General features: G+C 42.4%; 1 protein-coding gene across 2 annotated transcripts; it reads left to right on the top strand.

Annotated features, from left to right (window-relative positions):
• Positions 1-326: 326 nt before the first annotated feature.
• On the top strand, positions 327-14,042 carry NSMCE4A (NSE4A component of SMC5/6 complex). Of its 2 annotated transcripts, XM_004428142.3 has the most exons (11): positions 332-679; positions 1,353-1,430; positions 3,903-4,033; positions 6,231-6,382; positions 8,282-8,381; positions 9,525-9,615; positions 10,487-10,581; positions 11,606-11,654; positions 12,415-12,509; positions 12,600-12,685; positions 13,871-14,042. In XM_004428142.3, exons 1-10 carry the CDS (start codon positions 388-390, stop codon positions 12,681-12,683), a joined length of 1,167 nt encoding a protein of 388 aa, XP_004428199.1. In that variant the 5' UTR covers positions 332-387; the 3' UTR covers positions 12,684-12,685; positions 13,871-14,042. The 2 variants fall into 2 exon arrangements, with proteins under 2 accessions (XP_087288863.1, XP_004428199.1); XM_087432737.1 differs by lacking the exons at positions 6,231-6,382; positions 8,282-8,381 and having other exon boundaries at positions 327-679.
• Positions 14,043-16,692: the final 2,650 nt, after the last annotated feature.

The raw sequence follows: 16,692 nt of genomic DNA, 5'->3' as shown, positions 1-16,692 counted from the left end.
GAGCCTCGATCAACAAACGTGCACCGCGTGCCCATGACGTTGCCAGCCTGTGGTTGTGTCCTGGGGAACCAAAGAGACCTGGGGAAGGAGAAGGACCCTGGGGGACTAGACAACCACGATTCTAACCCCCTTACAGTGTGAATAAGTGGGATCTTAGTACTATCCACCAGACGTCAGGGCCCTGCGGTGCCTCCCGTGCCGGCCCGGAGGCGCTCTAACCACTGCGCGCGCGCCGCGGCCCGCCGCCGGCCTCCCGCCACAGGCGTCGCTGTGCGCTCGCGCGGCCTGGAGCCGCGTTCCGCAGGGAGCAGGCGCTCGCGCCGAGCAGAGGTTTCAGTTTCTGGCGCGAACTTCCGCCGTTCCGAAGTTGCACGGCGAATTGGCGCGATGTCGGGGGACAGCAACGGCCGCCGGTCCGAGGGCAGGGGCCGGGGTCGCGACCCACACCGGGACCGCACGCGCTCTCGCTCCCGCTCGCGGTCCCCGCTGTCGCCCGTGTCCCGCCGCGGCTCCGCGCCCGAGCGCAGGGAGGCCCCGGAGCGCCCGAGCTTGGAGGAGGCAGAGCCGTCGGATTCCGGGGACGAGCTGGTGGACCCGGCGAGCTTGGAGGCGGAGACCGACCACGGCCTGTGCCGCCAGATCCGCCATCAGTACCGGGCGCTCATCAACTCGGTCCAACGTAAGGCGGGGCGCGGGGCGGCGCGGGCCGGGCGGGCGGGGGCAGGTGCCGGGCGCAGGCCCCGCGCGGCCCGGTGGTCAGCGGCGCCCGAGGCCAGCCGCGCCGCCTGGCCGCGCCTCGATTGGCTCACAGAGTGCTCCCCCTCCGTCGTGTCGATCGAGCTGCGCGACCTTGGCGGGGGCGCGCAGGGCCCCGAGGGGCAGGACGGCGCGGCTGGAGGCCAGGCGCAGTGGGCGACTCGCCCGAGCCCAGACGGCCAGGAAGGGGGAGAGGCGGGACGCGGTCCCCGGGCTCCCATCCTTGCATTCAGCAGGTCCCCAGCGTGTGGTCGCCGGCCCAGCAGCGGCGCCCGGGAACTGTGAGAAATGTAAATCCTCGGACCACACCCCAGACCTACCCAGTCTGAAACTGAGGGTGGCCCGCCCATCTGTTGTTGGCCCTCCAGGGGCTTCTGTGGTTTGCCGAGTTTGAGAACCACTGTTAGTAGGGGAGCCCTTTGGGTGAAGGTTTGAGGGAGCCGGGTCATGCTATTTAAGGCGTACGGTCACCTTTCTCTTTCCGTGCGGTTTGGTTAACAAAGATAAAGATATTTGGCCTTCCTGCAGGTGGTCACTTTGTCAACTTGTCAGTGAATGTCGAGCGCATTTCCCAAAGCTTGTATTTTTTTAAATAGAAAACCGAGAGGATATACTGAATGCCAGCGACAAATTGACAGAGGTCCTTGAAGAGGCTAACACTCTGTTTAATGGAGGTAATTCGTTTTATGTATGGAAGCTTTTTGTTATAAGTTTCAGGATCATTTTAATTAGTTTTATATAAGAGCTAAATTATTGACATGAAACAGTTCCCACGTTTATAATAGTACTTGGATAGTTTTGGAACCTTTCACTGTAGTGATAATACTGGCTTCCCATTCCCTAAGCATAGCCTAAGGCTTCATGGCAAATCCTGGGGGCTGTGATCTGTTTTAACAACTCCCCAGGTGGTTCTATTGCTTGTTGAGGTTTGCGAACTTGCATGTGTTTTTATCTTTCTGTTGTATTTACTGCTATATCCCCAAGATATATTTGTTGAATGGGTGAATTAAAGAACTGAGCTGGTCTCTGACATCCTGTTTCTTTCCTGTCCTCCTCCCAATCTCCCCCACCCCCCACCCCAGCTCCTTGCTTTTAGTCCACCTATATAACCCAGTGGGGGTGGCCATGTCTACAAGTGGACTTGTAGGTCTCCACTCAGGGCTCAGTGTGTGTGTGTGTGTGTGTGTGTGTGTGTGTGTGTGTGAGAGAGAGAGAGAGAGAAATTTCAGAGCACTGAGCTCTAGACCATGGTGGGGGGGCTTTGAAAAGTAATCTTGGTTTGAATTAAAAGCAGCAGCAGTGTTAGTGGTAGCAGCAGTCTGTTGGATGACAGAGGACAAGTCAGGGCTACCCTCTGATGTGGGCACTGGGTCACAGAGCCCTAGGGCAAGTCCCCAGACCACTTTTCCCTCTGGGCCCTCTCTAACAGTTGTGTGGGGATAGAGAGGGGGAATGCAGACAAATGCAACAGTAAAGAAGAGTCATCAGAACTTGCCCGACCACAATTCCTCATGTTCTTTGAGGACCAGAACTTTTATTTCTAGTCATTCCCTAGTGTGGCTAATGGTTTAGATGTTGTCCCCTTTTAGCATTTTTCTGTCTGTATGCTCTCAGACATGGGTCTGCCTTGCTCTGACCACAGCCTCCTTACCATTCCCCACCTTGGTCTACCACATTTGCTAAATCTCGTCAAAAGCTTCCAGAACTGAGCCTTTCCGTTTCACCTGGTTACATTCCTCCTCTACCCTCTTTAGCTTTTCTTCTCTCCCACGCCTGGATCCCCAGTCAGTCTCCTCGGGGTTACTCTTGCCTCATTCACTCCCATGACGTCTTACTGTGCATCTTACCAGTTCTTGATCCACACGTCATTTCCCCCTCAGCTATTTCCACTGTGCTGACTCGGTCACCTCTTTAAGACAAAATGATTCACTCAGCTGGACTCCAGGAGTTGGTCAGCAAACACAGAATTCTAGATCCTTGGCATTCATGGATTTGATAGTCTTCATTTTAACCCGTTAGAGGCCTTAAAGGCACTCGTGACAGAGATGTGCACTTTTCTCATGTAAGTGCAGCAAGGCTAATGGGTGAGGGAGATCTAGAAGAGCCCAGGAGTGAGTCTCCTGCAGCTGCCTCTGCTTTGTTCTCTCACTCAGTGTCACTTCCACAGTAACTCTCCAAAATAAAATTGAGGAAAAAAATGATGTATAAAAACAAAAACTGGAGTCAACAAGTTCACCAGCTGAGGAGTGTTCAGGAAATCAGTGATTCAAATGAAATGGCCTCAAGGAGCAAGCCAGGCATCGGCATTTCTGCATTTGAACTTGGCCGTGTTCGTCTCTTCTTGGCTTCCTTTTCACCTTTGCAGGTGTTCCCAGAGCACTTTTTCACACTCCCTGTTCCCTACGGAATCTGATTAAGCCCAGTCCCCTCAGCGCTGCCTGTTTCCTCCAGTGGACCCTTCCCTCATCTCCCCAAACTTCATCCTCGGTTTTCCTGCCCCATTCCCTCTGTCTCCTTTTATTTAAATCTTGTTCTCTCAACAGCTTATCTTAAATCCCCTATCCTCTATCAAACGTTTTCCATCATCCATCCTCAGAGGTCACTGCCCTGCTGCCTGTAGACTGCATTTGGTGGTGCTGGTGCTGCCATGCGGAGGTGTGAGTCTCCTGCTGCCCACCCAGCACAGAACCATTATTTCACTTGAGGCTTCTTGACAGCTCACCTATTGCTGGTCAGCAAACCACCATGCCAAGCACAGCGCCTTACAAGTAGAGGGCAGTCAGTTGGCCTTACCTCAGCACGGGTGGTAATAGTGACTAGGATGGGTTCCTGGAGTCAAAGGGAAAAGCCAGTGTTAGAGATGATAGAGGTTTTGTTAAACTGGGGTTAGAAGAGATTGTGGTTCGGTTCACAGGAGTAGGAACACTGGAGACAGAGCTGGCTTTGAGGAAGACTGGTCAGCGTTGATTCCAGATTTTGGTGAGTTGGGCAGGGGAGTCAGTTTTTAGAGGGAGATGGGGATGTTTGAGATTTTTTTTTTTTTGAGCCAGTGGGAAATGCCGAGTAAGTACGTAGTTGGAAATTTAGGGAAAATACCTGTGGATGTGTGTTTTGTAATTAGTGTGTTTTCCTTCTTTTTTGACTAGTGTCCAGAGCAAGAGAAGCAGTCCTCGATGCCCATTTTCTTGTTCTGGCTTCAGATTTGGGCAAAGAGAAAGCAAAGCAGCTGCGTTCTGATCTGAACTCGTTCGATATGTTAAGATACGTTGAAACTCTAGTAAGTTCAAAGCTACAGAATCTTAATAAAAAAATGTTTCATCTGCCACATATTGTATAATTATCTCCTTTGCTTATATCCATACGTAAATGGGTTTCCGTTTCACTTCACTGTTGGTCTCAGATTCCTCTAGAGAGATCTTACCAAACTAAACAGATGACAGTAGAGCTGTGTGGTGGAATTTAGGGTGGGAGCTCAGAGCAGTGTGAACATCTCTTAGCTTTCTAAGACTCTGGGTGCTATGTTTATTTACAAATGGCCATTTTTTCCTGAACTATCAGTTCATAAGTGTTCCAGTGACCTGGGACCTTTGTCCTAAGCTGGGCAAAAGCCCACACTGCAGGTAGCAGAGCTCAGCTGAAGATGAGTTGAGCCTGGTGGAGGGGGCATGTTTTGGTCTATCTTTGAGGATATTTCAGAACCATACAGATAGATATGATTGGAGTTTTGCTTTTTTGAGTTTTTGTTGTTGTTGTTTTATTTACCTTTCTTTGCCCCTTAATAAGTTTGAATGTTTGTTTCCTGAAATTTTTAAAACTTTTCCTTGATGGATTTACCAAAAAAAGCACAGTGATACTGACCTCATATCTTACTCTGTTGGCTTTTTTTTCTTGGTTCTACTCTGAGCCAATCTCTGTCCTAGCATCGCTGCTAGGATGTTGAATTTCTGACTGGATGTTTGTTAAATGGTTATTGAAATGATTTAGTATCATGAGGTCTGACCAGAAAAATTCATTATCTTGTAAAGGTATGAGGCAGATGAGATTTTCGTTGTTTTTAAAACCTTAAAAATTTTAAAATTTAAATTTGACTTACTTAAATTTAAAACCTTAAAATTTTCTTTTTTTTTTTAACTTTTTTTATTGTGAAGTATAATGCATTTAGAAAAATGGACACTAATGTACAGCTCAGTAAATAAAGTGACCATATACTGGGTTATTTTTTTTAAAGTTACTTTTATTTATCAGGGTAAATTCTGTACTTTAAATAACATATCAAAATAAATTCCAGAAGTCTTAAAGCATTCAGTGTAAAACCTAAATTAATAGCTGTTTAGACTCTGGGTGGGAAGACCTTTCCAAGTATAACACTAAGTATAGAGACTATAAAGAAAAGATTGATAGATTTGACCAGACAAAAGCTGAAACGTCCTCCGACAAGCGTGTTGTAGCATGGGGCAGCAGGGCAACTGAAAGGAGCTGACCATACCTCTCTGACTGGGTTCTCGTAGCCTCTCTTTTCTTCAAAGTTCGATTACCTTTAATAGGGCTTTTTGATTATTGTTTATATATGATATTACCATTTTAATTTGATAACTCTTAGGCATTTTATAATGTAGTAAGTGTATTTTCATAAAAGTAAATTTAATATACATTTTCTATAAGACAGTGTGAGATAAGAGAATTATTAGACTTCCGCCAACTCCTCCCAGGAAGGCAATTTTAAGATGAACGATTCTCTCTCTGATGCTAGGCCACTGCTCTCTGGATATACTGAGACACAACCTGACTAGATGTCTCTAGGAGTTTGGCTAAAGATGAAAATCTGAAAGCCAGCTAAACTTCCCTATTCTGTCTTGGAATTTTTGATTTGGGATGTGATTTTATATTTTTATGGTAGTAGTTTTCCTAATACTTTAGAAAATGAACTACTTGTGATCCAGAAATCCCCAGTGGGCTTAGTTCTTTTGGCATACCTAAACCCTTCAGCCTGCCAATGGGCTAGAGCAGGGTTTCTCAGCCTTGGCACTGTGGACATTTTGGGCGGGGTGAGTCTTTGCTGTGGGGACCTGTACTGTGTGTTGTAGGATGCTGAGCAGTATCCTGGCCGCTACCCACTAGATGCCAGAAGCACCCCCCTGCCCAGTTGTGACAACCAAAATGTCTCCAGATATTGCCAAAAGACCCCTGGGGGGCAAAATTATGCTGGTTGAGAACCATTGATCTAGATCATCTCACTTTCTCACCAAAAGGTTCTAAGTGCATTGAAGAATATTTTCTGCCAAAAAGAAGTTACCTTTGAAAACAGGAATTTGTATATAAAATTATCTTTATAATAAGAAATTTAGCCAACATGTTAGGACACTGAAAACTGGCTTTGCCTCTGGTCTGTTAAAGTTTAGCGATACGGATTGTTGGATGTGGTGAGTGATTGCTCATGGCTTAACTGGGGTTTTTGTTTCCCTTCATTTTTGTAGCTGACACATATGGGTGTAAATCCGCTAGAAGCTGAAGAACTCATCCGTGATGAAGATAGTTCTGATTTTGAATTCATAGTCTATGACTCCTGGAAAATATCAGGCCAAACAGCAGAAAACATCTTTAATAAAACCCATACATTCCATTTTCTGTAAGATTATTTTAAAAATCCGACAGACCAGCCATTTGTAAATCTTAAATTGTTTTTTATTGTAGGGACAAAAATTATTTGGTATTATAGAAGTGACGATCATGATGCCATTGTTTGGAGACTTTCTAAACTTTGATTCAAAAGCTCATGAAATCTTGATGTGGATGGAACCTCATCCTGCTTAATTTAAGCAGGAAAGGCCATGGGCCAGAACCTCCTTACCAAGGTGCTCTGCTGGCTGCTTTGCTTTCTAGCATGTGAGACTTTGGGTCTGTGGCATAAAGTTGGGCTTTGTTTTATCGTCTTTAAAATCCTTATCATGTAGGAGGATGATACCTCCTATGGATGGTATCTTAAGATTCCACCAATGTATGTAAAGTGCCATTTATTATAAGTCCCTGTTGGATGATCACTGACCTATATTTGAAGACTACTTGAGTCACTGTCACATAAACTGCCAGTTCATTTTTTGGATACAACTCTAATTTGGAAAAGTTTTTCTTTATACTCAAATCAAACTGGCTTCTGTCTTAATTTCCTAGCTCAGTCCTATGGAAAAACTAAGAACAGCTCTTACTGGTTCTTTCGTAAGACAGCCTCACACACACTGGTCCTGTGCCTCAGTAGACACTTCCTCTAGGGTAACCAACCAAGTTGTTTCCTCCGTAAGCGGTATAGTTCCTGGGCATTTGTCTGTTCTGATTCACCCTTCTAAACCTCCTGAGATGGTTAGCATCTCAGTTAGAAGGTTTAGGAGATGCAGATGTAGTAGGTCTGTGGTGTGGGGCCAGGCATCTGTTTTTAACAAGCCTTTGGGTAACTCAGGTGCCCAGAACCACTGTATATATTATAGCATAAAGATGAAACTTCTTTATTATAAGATAAAGTCCAAAGCTTTGTTTTTTGCTGTTGAGTTCTAGGCTGTGTCATAAATCCTAGGATCTAAAGATAGCCTTTTGTGGTGTGACTTATTAAACTTTATCTCATCATCCAGCCCCACTTCCAGCCACAGTGAATGACTTACAACTTTGTGCCCTTGCACTTGCTGTTCCCTTGGTCTACAATGTCCTTTCCCCCATCTTTTTCCATCCGGTAAGATGTACTTGTACATAGGTTCCAACTTGGAAGCCCTCAGTAACTTCCCCAGACAGGTATCAGTATAGGATCAGATTTCCCAACCAGATCACTCCTGTGTCTGGGTAGATATCTCTGCCCAAATGCTCACACAGCACTTGAGTAACACTCTATTACAGCACTATAGGATCTACCATATTATGCTGAAATGGATCTGTGTGCGTGAATATACATCTGGCCATCTACACTGTATACTTTGATCTCCACATGGGTCCATATTCTCAGAGGCCTTGATCTACATGACACATCTATTACTGTAGCTTGAGTCTACATTAGGGCTTTTTTGGGGGAGTGGAGTGCAGGAAGTCCAAAAGGGAAAGGAATCCCAAGGCCTTTGCTTGACCTGTAATCCTAAAACAGGTGTGTTCTGTAGTCCCAGGCTGTGAGCCTTCACCCTAGCTCCCCTAGTCCAAAAGCTTTTAACTCCAGTGGAGCTGTTTGTTCCCTTTCCCCACAATTTCATCCTTCCCCTGATCGCTGAAGTTGGCTTTGCAAAATAGTAGGCTAGCTGGGAAGACCACAAGCATATTCACTGGCTTACTGTTCAGAGCAAAATATGAAGGTGTTGGAGGAGGTATCTGTGGTTGAGTAAAGAAACACAGGGAGCAGAAAGGATGTCACAAACCTGACAAGAGTCTTGGTCTGATGTCAGCTCTTATTATCGCTGATGCCTAGTCTGAATTTGACTATACCATGGCAACTGCTTTCAGATAGTGAAATTTGTTTAAAAAACAGAAAAAGACATGAAAGCATATTTTTCATTAGGTTGGGTTCAATACAAGGAGAGTTCCCTGTGCCAAAGCCACGAGCCAATCGTCCAAGAAAAGTTCCTATGATAGAACAACATAAGGAAATGCCTTCCCAGGTTTGTTTTTTTAAATGTTGCTTTGCAAAATACCTAAAGTTAAAATAGCCATTAATATAGTGTACATGCAATTGGGCCATCTTTTCTAAGCTTTCGAGTCTGGAGTCAGGTTTGGTCACTTAAATGTTTAGCCTTTTAAACATTTTATTGGATTGACCACTTGTCTTAGTTTTAACTCATTTCTGTAGTTTGGATCAGTTCTAAACCAGGGTTTCTCAACCTCAGCACTATCAACATTTGGGGCTGGTAATTCTTTGTTGTGAGGGGCTGTCTTGTGCACTGTAGGATGCTTAGCAGCATCCTTGGCCTCTTCCTACTAGATGCCAGGGGCATCCCTCCTCCCCAAGTTGTAAAAACCAAATATTGGCACACGTCCCCAGGGGGGCAAAATCACTCCCAGTTGAGAACCACTGTTCTTTTTTTGTCTCCTGAGGAAGATTTGCCCTGAGCTAACATCTGTTGCCAATCGTCTTTTTTTTGCTTGAAGAATATTAGCCCTGAGCTAACATCTGTGCCAGTCTTCCTCTATTTTGTATATGGGACACCGCCACAGCATGGCTGGTGAGTGGAGTAGGTCCATGCCCAGGATATGAACCTGCAAACGCAGGCCACTGAAGCAGAGTGTGTGAAATTTTAACCACTCAGCCATGGGGCCGGGCCTGAGAATCACTGTTCTAAACTGCCCTTTCTGTATTGTGCTATTTTATGTTCAATGTGAAAATGCTTGATTTGGTAATGTTACTCTTCTATTAAAAAATTAATATAAAAATGTTACTGAAACTAGAAATTTTTTTTTTTTTTGGTGAGGAAGATTGGCGCTGAGCTAACATCTGTCTCAGTGTTCCTCTATTTTGTACGTGGGACGCTGCCACAGCATGGCTTGATGAGTGGTGTGTAGGTCCACACCCAGGATCTGAACCCGCAAACCCCAGGCCGCCGAAGTGGAGCGCGGGAACTTAACCACTACGCTACCAGGCCAGCCCCTAGAAAATCTTCTTAACTTTAAATTTTAAGATGAGAATAAAAACTGCTAGCAATCCCCAATAAAAGACATTTAGAGGAGTTTGGGTGTATAAGAGAGCAGAAAAGGTTAACAGGCAGGCAAGTAGGTCAGTCTGCTTGATAACGACTTTATATTTTCAGCTAAAAAGAATGGAAGAATCTCATCAAGAAGCAACAGAAAAAGAAGTAGAAAGAATCTTGGGATTGTTGCAAACATATTTTCGAGAAGATCGTAAGTATGATAGAAGTTCAAAATGGAGCACTTCATATTTATCAGATGTGTCACTTTCAGAGAGAACTTATTATTTAAAAGGCATTTTCAGGTAGATGTAATGTTTGAATCATTGTGATTTTTTCTTGGCATATGTATTTAATGAGGCATCTCCCCTTTAGAAATTCCATGTGAGAACGCTGGTGAAGTAACTTTTCATTGTTATTTTTAAAAGATGGGGTACTTTTCTGTTACAAAAGAAAAGAAGCCATAAAAGTGAGAAAAGTAAAAAGTCAAGTACCTATTCCACCTCTCCTCACTCCCCAGAGGTAGCCACTTGTAAAACGTGTATATTTTCAGATTATCTTATGTTTATGTTGGTCATATAAATATATACATAAGTAGTTGGGATTTCTTGTATTTTTAAATGCTTTCTTCAAAGCTAATCGTAATACACACATTCTTCTGCAACATGACTTTTCCCATGTGGTCATTCTTCATATCAATACGTATAGGTCCCCCTTATTGTTTTCAGTGATTCCCACTGTATGGCTTGTCATAAATACATTTAGCAAATCCTCTATTAGTGGATGAGTAAGTTCTTTGTAGCATTTTACTCTTGTATAAACTGCTGAGGTGAAAAATCTTGTAGACAGCTTTGTGCACGTGCACTAATACTCCTGTAGGACACCTTTTGGAGGAGCATTGCAGGTCGGCACACATTTTTAACAGACATGCCACATTGCCCTCCAGCAGGGTTGTATCGACTGACACTCCCACAGCAGGATGAGTCCCATTTCCTTTCTCTGGCTGACACTAGAGAGTATTGGTCTTATTGATAAGCAAAATCATTTTTCCTGTTTTGAAGAATTTCTTCCTCTTTTGTCCATAGCTGATACTCCTATGTCCTTCTTTGACTTTGTGGTTGATCCACATTCTTTCCCCCGCACAGTGGAGAACATCTTTCACGTTTCCTTCATTATAAGGGTAAGATTTAAGATTATGTCTCAAATTGCTTTTATACACTTTTATAAGGATAAATAATAAAAGCTATAGATAGGAGCTGGCAAAGGTATCTGTCCTAACCAGTATGTATTTTAGACCCATTGTGGTAAAACATTAATTGACATGTAGGCAGAAGAAACGAGCTAAAACAAGAAACAAGTTGTGTGCTTGTTTTTATGTTTTAGAAATTATGTAGTGAAAGAATTGGCAAAATTTGAATATGGAACTATAGATTAAATAACTATATGGTATAAATGTTAAATTTCCTGGATTTGATAGTTTTCATGTTATGTAAGAGAATATTCTTGTTCTCAAGAAGTGGACACTGAGGTCTCAGGGAAAAGGGGCAGGTTGCCTATCATTTACTGTCTCATAAAAATTAATAATATAATATATATAGAGAGGGATAGTGATAAAGTAAATTTGGCAAAGCTCGGTCAATTGGTGAAGCTGGGTGAAGGATATTATAAGAAGTCTTTACAGTAGTCTTGTAACTCTTTAAGTTTGAAATTATTTCAAAATAGAAGGTTCAAAAAAATGTACTATGGAAATCTGCTTTAGACTATCTTTAGTCATATATCAGGTTGCATTCCTGCACATGTAAGATGAATTTAATTTTAACCTTATCTTAGATAAAAATCTTGTGTTGACCAAAATATTTTCCCAGAAATGATAACAAAGGCATATTTTGTCAACAGTAAATGATACAATTATGCATAATAAAATGTGGAGTATTCACAAATATGTATGAATCACTTAAAGAGGCAAAACAGAGATCTCAGGATAGAAGATGTGTCTGGACAAAAAAGCTGATTAGAAACCTGATAGATACCCCAGGTAAAGAAAGATATTAGAGAAGTCTTGTCCATATAATCTCCTCATTATTGTTGTGGTACATTTTGATTGTCTGAAATACAGAATTTTCTAATTAAGTAATTTTTTTCATCCAATGGCTATAGGTTTTGAATCTAAATTTTAGTCTTCTAAAATCATGTTTGTGTTTTAGGATGGTTTTGCAAGAATAAGACTTGACCAAGACCGATTGCCAATCATAGGTAAATGATACTACATTCAGAAAAATTACTTTTAGAGAAAACATATTTGTTTTTAGAGTTTATGTAAATTAAGTTTACATAAGTTTATGTTTATGTAAATTAAGTCTTGTAAATTTAGAGTTTATGTAAATTAAGAGTATGTAAATTAATGGAGTTTATGTAAATTAAGTTGAATGTAAATTGAGTTTTCATTTTACGTAACAAACTTTTACAATGCTGTGTCTTGCTCAACTGAAAATACTGAAAACGTGGCCATAGTTTAAAATCAATAGACTCATTTATGTCATTGACTCAGCATCTATTGCTGTAAAGATTGATAAAAAATAACATAATTTCTCTCAAATTTTAATATAGAAAGTTAGTAATTACAGTTATTTTTGTAGTTTCCTTCTTTCTAACTATTTTTCTCTGAAGCCAGCTCCTTCTCCTCTCCCTGAGAGAATCTTTAATTCTTAGTTAATAATTTCACACTCTCCATTACTCTTTTCCTTCTGAGGTCTCCGGTGGAGAATGAAGTATTTCATTGCCCTTCTTGTTACTTTAAAAGTTCTCAATTTCATATTGGACTCACTAGGGCTTAGCTGGTGCAGAGATGTTCAAATGATTAGAGCATGTTACTCTACTACAACAACTCGATGCCTGAAATCCTAATAAGTATGTCATAAGTACCTTCTTGATACAGGTTTCATTTCTGTTATCAGCTTCTGTTCAGCTTACCTCTTCTGATTTGATAACCTTTGACAACTTTGTCTTTCAACAGAGCCTGTTAATATTAACGAAGAAAATGAGGGCATTGACCAGAACACCCAAATTAGGAATCAAGGAATTATAGCTTTGAGTTATCGAGACTGGGAGGTAAAGCTCTGCATGTTGCCCCTGGGTAGTTCTGTGTCCGATGTCATTTTGTGTAAACCCGGTGCCCACATGTTCTTTGTTCTCTGCCAGGAGATTGTGAAGACCTTTGAGATCTCGGAGCCTGTGATTCCTTCAGGCCAGAGCCAGCAGAGGCTGAGTGCTGATGCCAGCTGAAGGTACCATTTTCTGTGGGATAGTGCACATTTTTATTAAACTTTACTTGGCATTCCAAACCATCTTACTTTTTCACATTTTGGTGAAATTTGGATTTTGCCTCCCTCTAGTGCCCCATTCTTAGAACTGTGTGTGCTGATGAGAAAGGCAGACCAGGACCTAGTGGTTGCAAATTCCCTTCTTTGGAGTGATTACTTTGGTGTTCTTAAGATGTGCAGTTGACAGAGGCAGAGCAGGAGTTTGTTTTTGGTTTGGCTTCCCCCCCCCCCCAAAAAACTGATAAATTAGATAAGTGGAAATTTGAATCCTCCCATCTGTTTTGTTCGCTGTCCCACTAGATTTGCTGGTTTTATACGTACAAAGCAGAAAAGGAGAATTAGGACAGAATTACCTTGGAATGATATTAGTAAATGGGCATTTCTGAAATTTGAGTTAGGCTATGAAATAATTCTTCATTTTTATGAAGGAGAATATTGTTTTTTTTTTTTTTTTTTTAAAGATTTTATTTATTTATTTTTTTCCCCTTAAAGCCCCAGTAGGTAGTTGTATGTCACAGCTGCACATCCTTCTAGTTGCTGTATGTGGGACGCGGCCTCAGCATGGCCGGAGAAGCGGTGCGTCGGTGCGCGCCCGGGATGCGAACCCGGGCCGCCAGCAGCGGAGCGCGCGCACCCAACTGCTAGGCCACGGGGCCGGCCCAAGAATATTGTTATAAGGAAATCTTAGTAATGATCTGGCATTCTGTACTACAAACAGCTATGGATGGGAATCAGGAGACCTGGATTCTGTTGGCCCTGCCCCTTACTCTTAAAACATTGGGCAAGTCACTTGATCTCACTCAGCTTCATTTTCCTTATCTGGAAATATATCTATAAAATGGGGGGATTTTGAATTAGATAATTGCTAAGGTTTTTTGTTTTTAGCTCACGTTTTCTATGGTTTTGAGATTAAAATCAGCTTTTTAGTACTTAATGTATACTCTTAATATGTGCCTTAATTAATTGAGCTTCTTTTTTCCTAAGATAATTGAGGGAAAGTGAATAGATATAAGATATATAATGTGGGTTAACCTGGGCCCTACTCACTGAGGAAGGACTAGTTGTTAGATTTCATTTATGTATATTAAATGAAATTTTGATTTATCATTTATAAACTGTTAACCAGCTATTTTTTTCCTCCTTTTTTAGGACTCGGATGGATAGTGAAATCCAAAAAGGAAAGCAGCGTGTATTGTATATATTGTATGATTAAACATTTTTAAAGACAGATTGTTTTTAGTAAAATGTAGCTTTTGATAGTTAATGAATTTGTCATGGTTGTCTTTGATTAAAGGAAATTCACTGCCATATTCACAAATAATTGTAGTTACTCTTTATTTTCCCATCACGGGAGAGTTTCTCCTTTCCCCATTCTTGTCCCACTGAAAGTTTTTTAGTTAGGTTGTTACTGGTTTATGGATCATTATGGTTCTTTTTATATATCTTTAGCTGTAAAGTTAGCTAGTCAAGTCAAGAAATTACGGTTGGGTTGAACCATATGCAATTGTTTTTGTAGGTAAAACATGTCACATATCAGCAATTTCATATGGTTCAGCCTATGATTTACACACAAGAAAGTATTCAATCCTCTGCCAAGCCAGGCTGGACTACCTTCCCAGCAACACCAGCCCTGGATGCATTTCACCAGCAGTCTTCTGTTTGTACCCAAGGGCTGCTGATTGCCACAGAGGAAACCATATAACGGTGGAGTAGTGCGACTCCCATGCTTCTCATCTGTGCTGGGCCTTCAGGTCTGTCGATGTTTTCTGAGTCCCTAGTTGGTTCCTTTTCCCACTCCCCAACATTCTACATCGATCCTTTCTTATTCCTTCCTTCTGGTGTCAGGCAGTCGAGATGTCTCTTCTGTGGAAGGCTCTGGATTCTAGCTCTTCCTGCATCCTCAGGTCTCTGCTCTGTCAGTCATCCCTTCTCTGTCTCTAGTGCTTTCCCTTCAACCATGCTCATTTCTCATCTTAAAAAAGCATTGTGACCCTTCTCAAGTTACTGTTCTCTCTCTTCTTTAAGTAAGTATCACATGCTGTCTCCCCTTTTGTCAGTCCTGAAACCATGCAGTGTCGCACCTCCTTTCTCATCGTTCTGCTGAGGCTATTTTATGCCAAATTTATTAGCAATTCTTTTGCAAACTTAAATCCAACGGATAAATGCTGTGCATTTGACACTTGACAATGTACTCCTTGAAAACTGTACATCCTCATGTCCGATGCTTTCCCTGGTTCCCCTTCCACCGTCTTACTCTCATGATTTATACTACATCTGTATCCTGAACATTCCCAAAACTTTATTTGACTAACTTCTCTAAAAAGCTACAGATACATGTAACTAATGGCTTCTTGGGCAACCTATGGGCTGTTTTAAACATATATATAATTCAGCCCCCAAATCTGTACTCCTTGTAATCCCTATACTGGTACTTTTACTACTTTATATTCCTCAGACAGAAACCTAGGGTTTCTTTTCTCTTTCCCCCCCAACAACCTCTACCTTAATTGGTCACTGATTCCTATCTGGTCTCTTGATTCTCTCCATCTTGCCCAGGTTTCTGCTGCAGACTTCCATCTGGTGCCCCCACATCCTGTCCTTCAAATGTCTTGTACATCTTCGACACCACTTGTCAGGTTCTCAGTGATTCCCCATTGCCTTCGAGATTTGAAAAGCCTGAGCTCTTAAGTGATGTTCAAAGCCTTGCGTGATCAGGCCCTTTGCCTACGTTTCTAGTCTACTTCCTCCTCTCTAAACTCTGGCCATCTCTTTCATTTTGGTTAAACAGCTTTATTTGAGATATATTTCACATACCATACTATTCACCCATTTAAAGTGTACAATTCATTGTTTTTTCAGTCTAGTGTTCACAAGACTGTGCAACCATTACCACAATCTAATTTAGAACATTCTTGTCCCCCCCAACCCTGTAACCCAGTAGCAGTCACTCAGCCTTCCTCACCTACCCTTCTGACGCCTTAGCCCTAACCAACTGATAGTGTACTTTCTGTCTAAATTTGCCTATTTCTATCTCCATAAATTTGCCTCTTCTGGACATTTCACATAAATGGAATCACACAACATGTGGTCTTAACATTACAGTTTTCAAGCTTGAGTGTTGAGAGTGCCTTCCTCCTTCCCTTTCATTCGTCTTCTTTCTACTTGTTTCAAACACGCCTCATGTAAGAAACTTCAAAGTGGTTACCTTTTACAAACCAAGGTGACAACGCTGTTAATTTACATTTTGTACCTTTCTGTAACTGAGTTTTCTAATTGTGCACTTTTTCATTATTTTTTAAAAATTATCAACAGAAGGGGGGCTGGCCCCGTGGCCCAAGCAGTTAAGTGCGCGCACTCTGCTGTGGCGGCCCGGGGTTTGCCGGTTCGGATCCTGGGCGTGCACCGACGCACTGCATGGCAGGCCATGCTGTGGCGGTGTCCCATATAAAGTGGAGGAAGATGGGCATGGATGTTAGCCCAGGGCCAGTCTTCCTCAGCAAAAAAAGAGGAGGACTGGCGTGGATGTTAGCTCAGGACTGGTCTCCTCACACACACAAAAAAATTATCAACAGAAGTTATCTGGACAGGGAGATTTTGGGCCACTTTTTCTTTAAACTTCTGAATAGAAAACAACTAATATATGTTATCTTTAAAAAATCAAACTCAGGTCACATCCCCAAAGCCCTTCTTTTCCTCCAGAACTTTGTGTTTTAATAGCACCTTGTTCTCACCTCAGTCATCCTGTGTGTGCTCCTCCTGGTGTTTATTTGCATGTCTCTTCAAGTGGAGTCCCCCAGGGCCAGGTTGTGCCTTATTTCTGTGCTGAGGGTGGCTGGTGGGAGGTAGGCATCCATGTTGAATGAGGCCCTGCTTTCCTCACTGCTCCAAGGAGTCATCCTCCAAGGTGCCAACTCAGGCTCCACATAAATTGCTACCCTGCTCTCTCGTCCATATTCTCAGTATAGGTTTTT

This window comes from Ceratotherium simum, chromosome 6, assembly GCF_057802395.1.
Source record: "Ceratotherium simum simum isolate JZ-2026a chromosome 6, ASM5780239v1, whole genome shotgun sequence".
Taxonomy (NCBI): Eukaryota; Metazoa; Chordata; class Mammalia; order Perissodactyla; family Rhinocerotidae; genus Ceratotherium; species Ceratotherium simum.
This window is presented reverse-complemented; position numbering and strand designations above follow the sequence as displayed.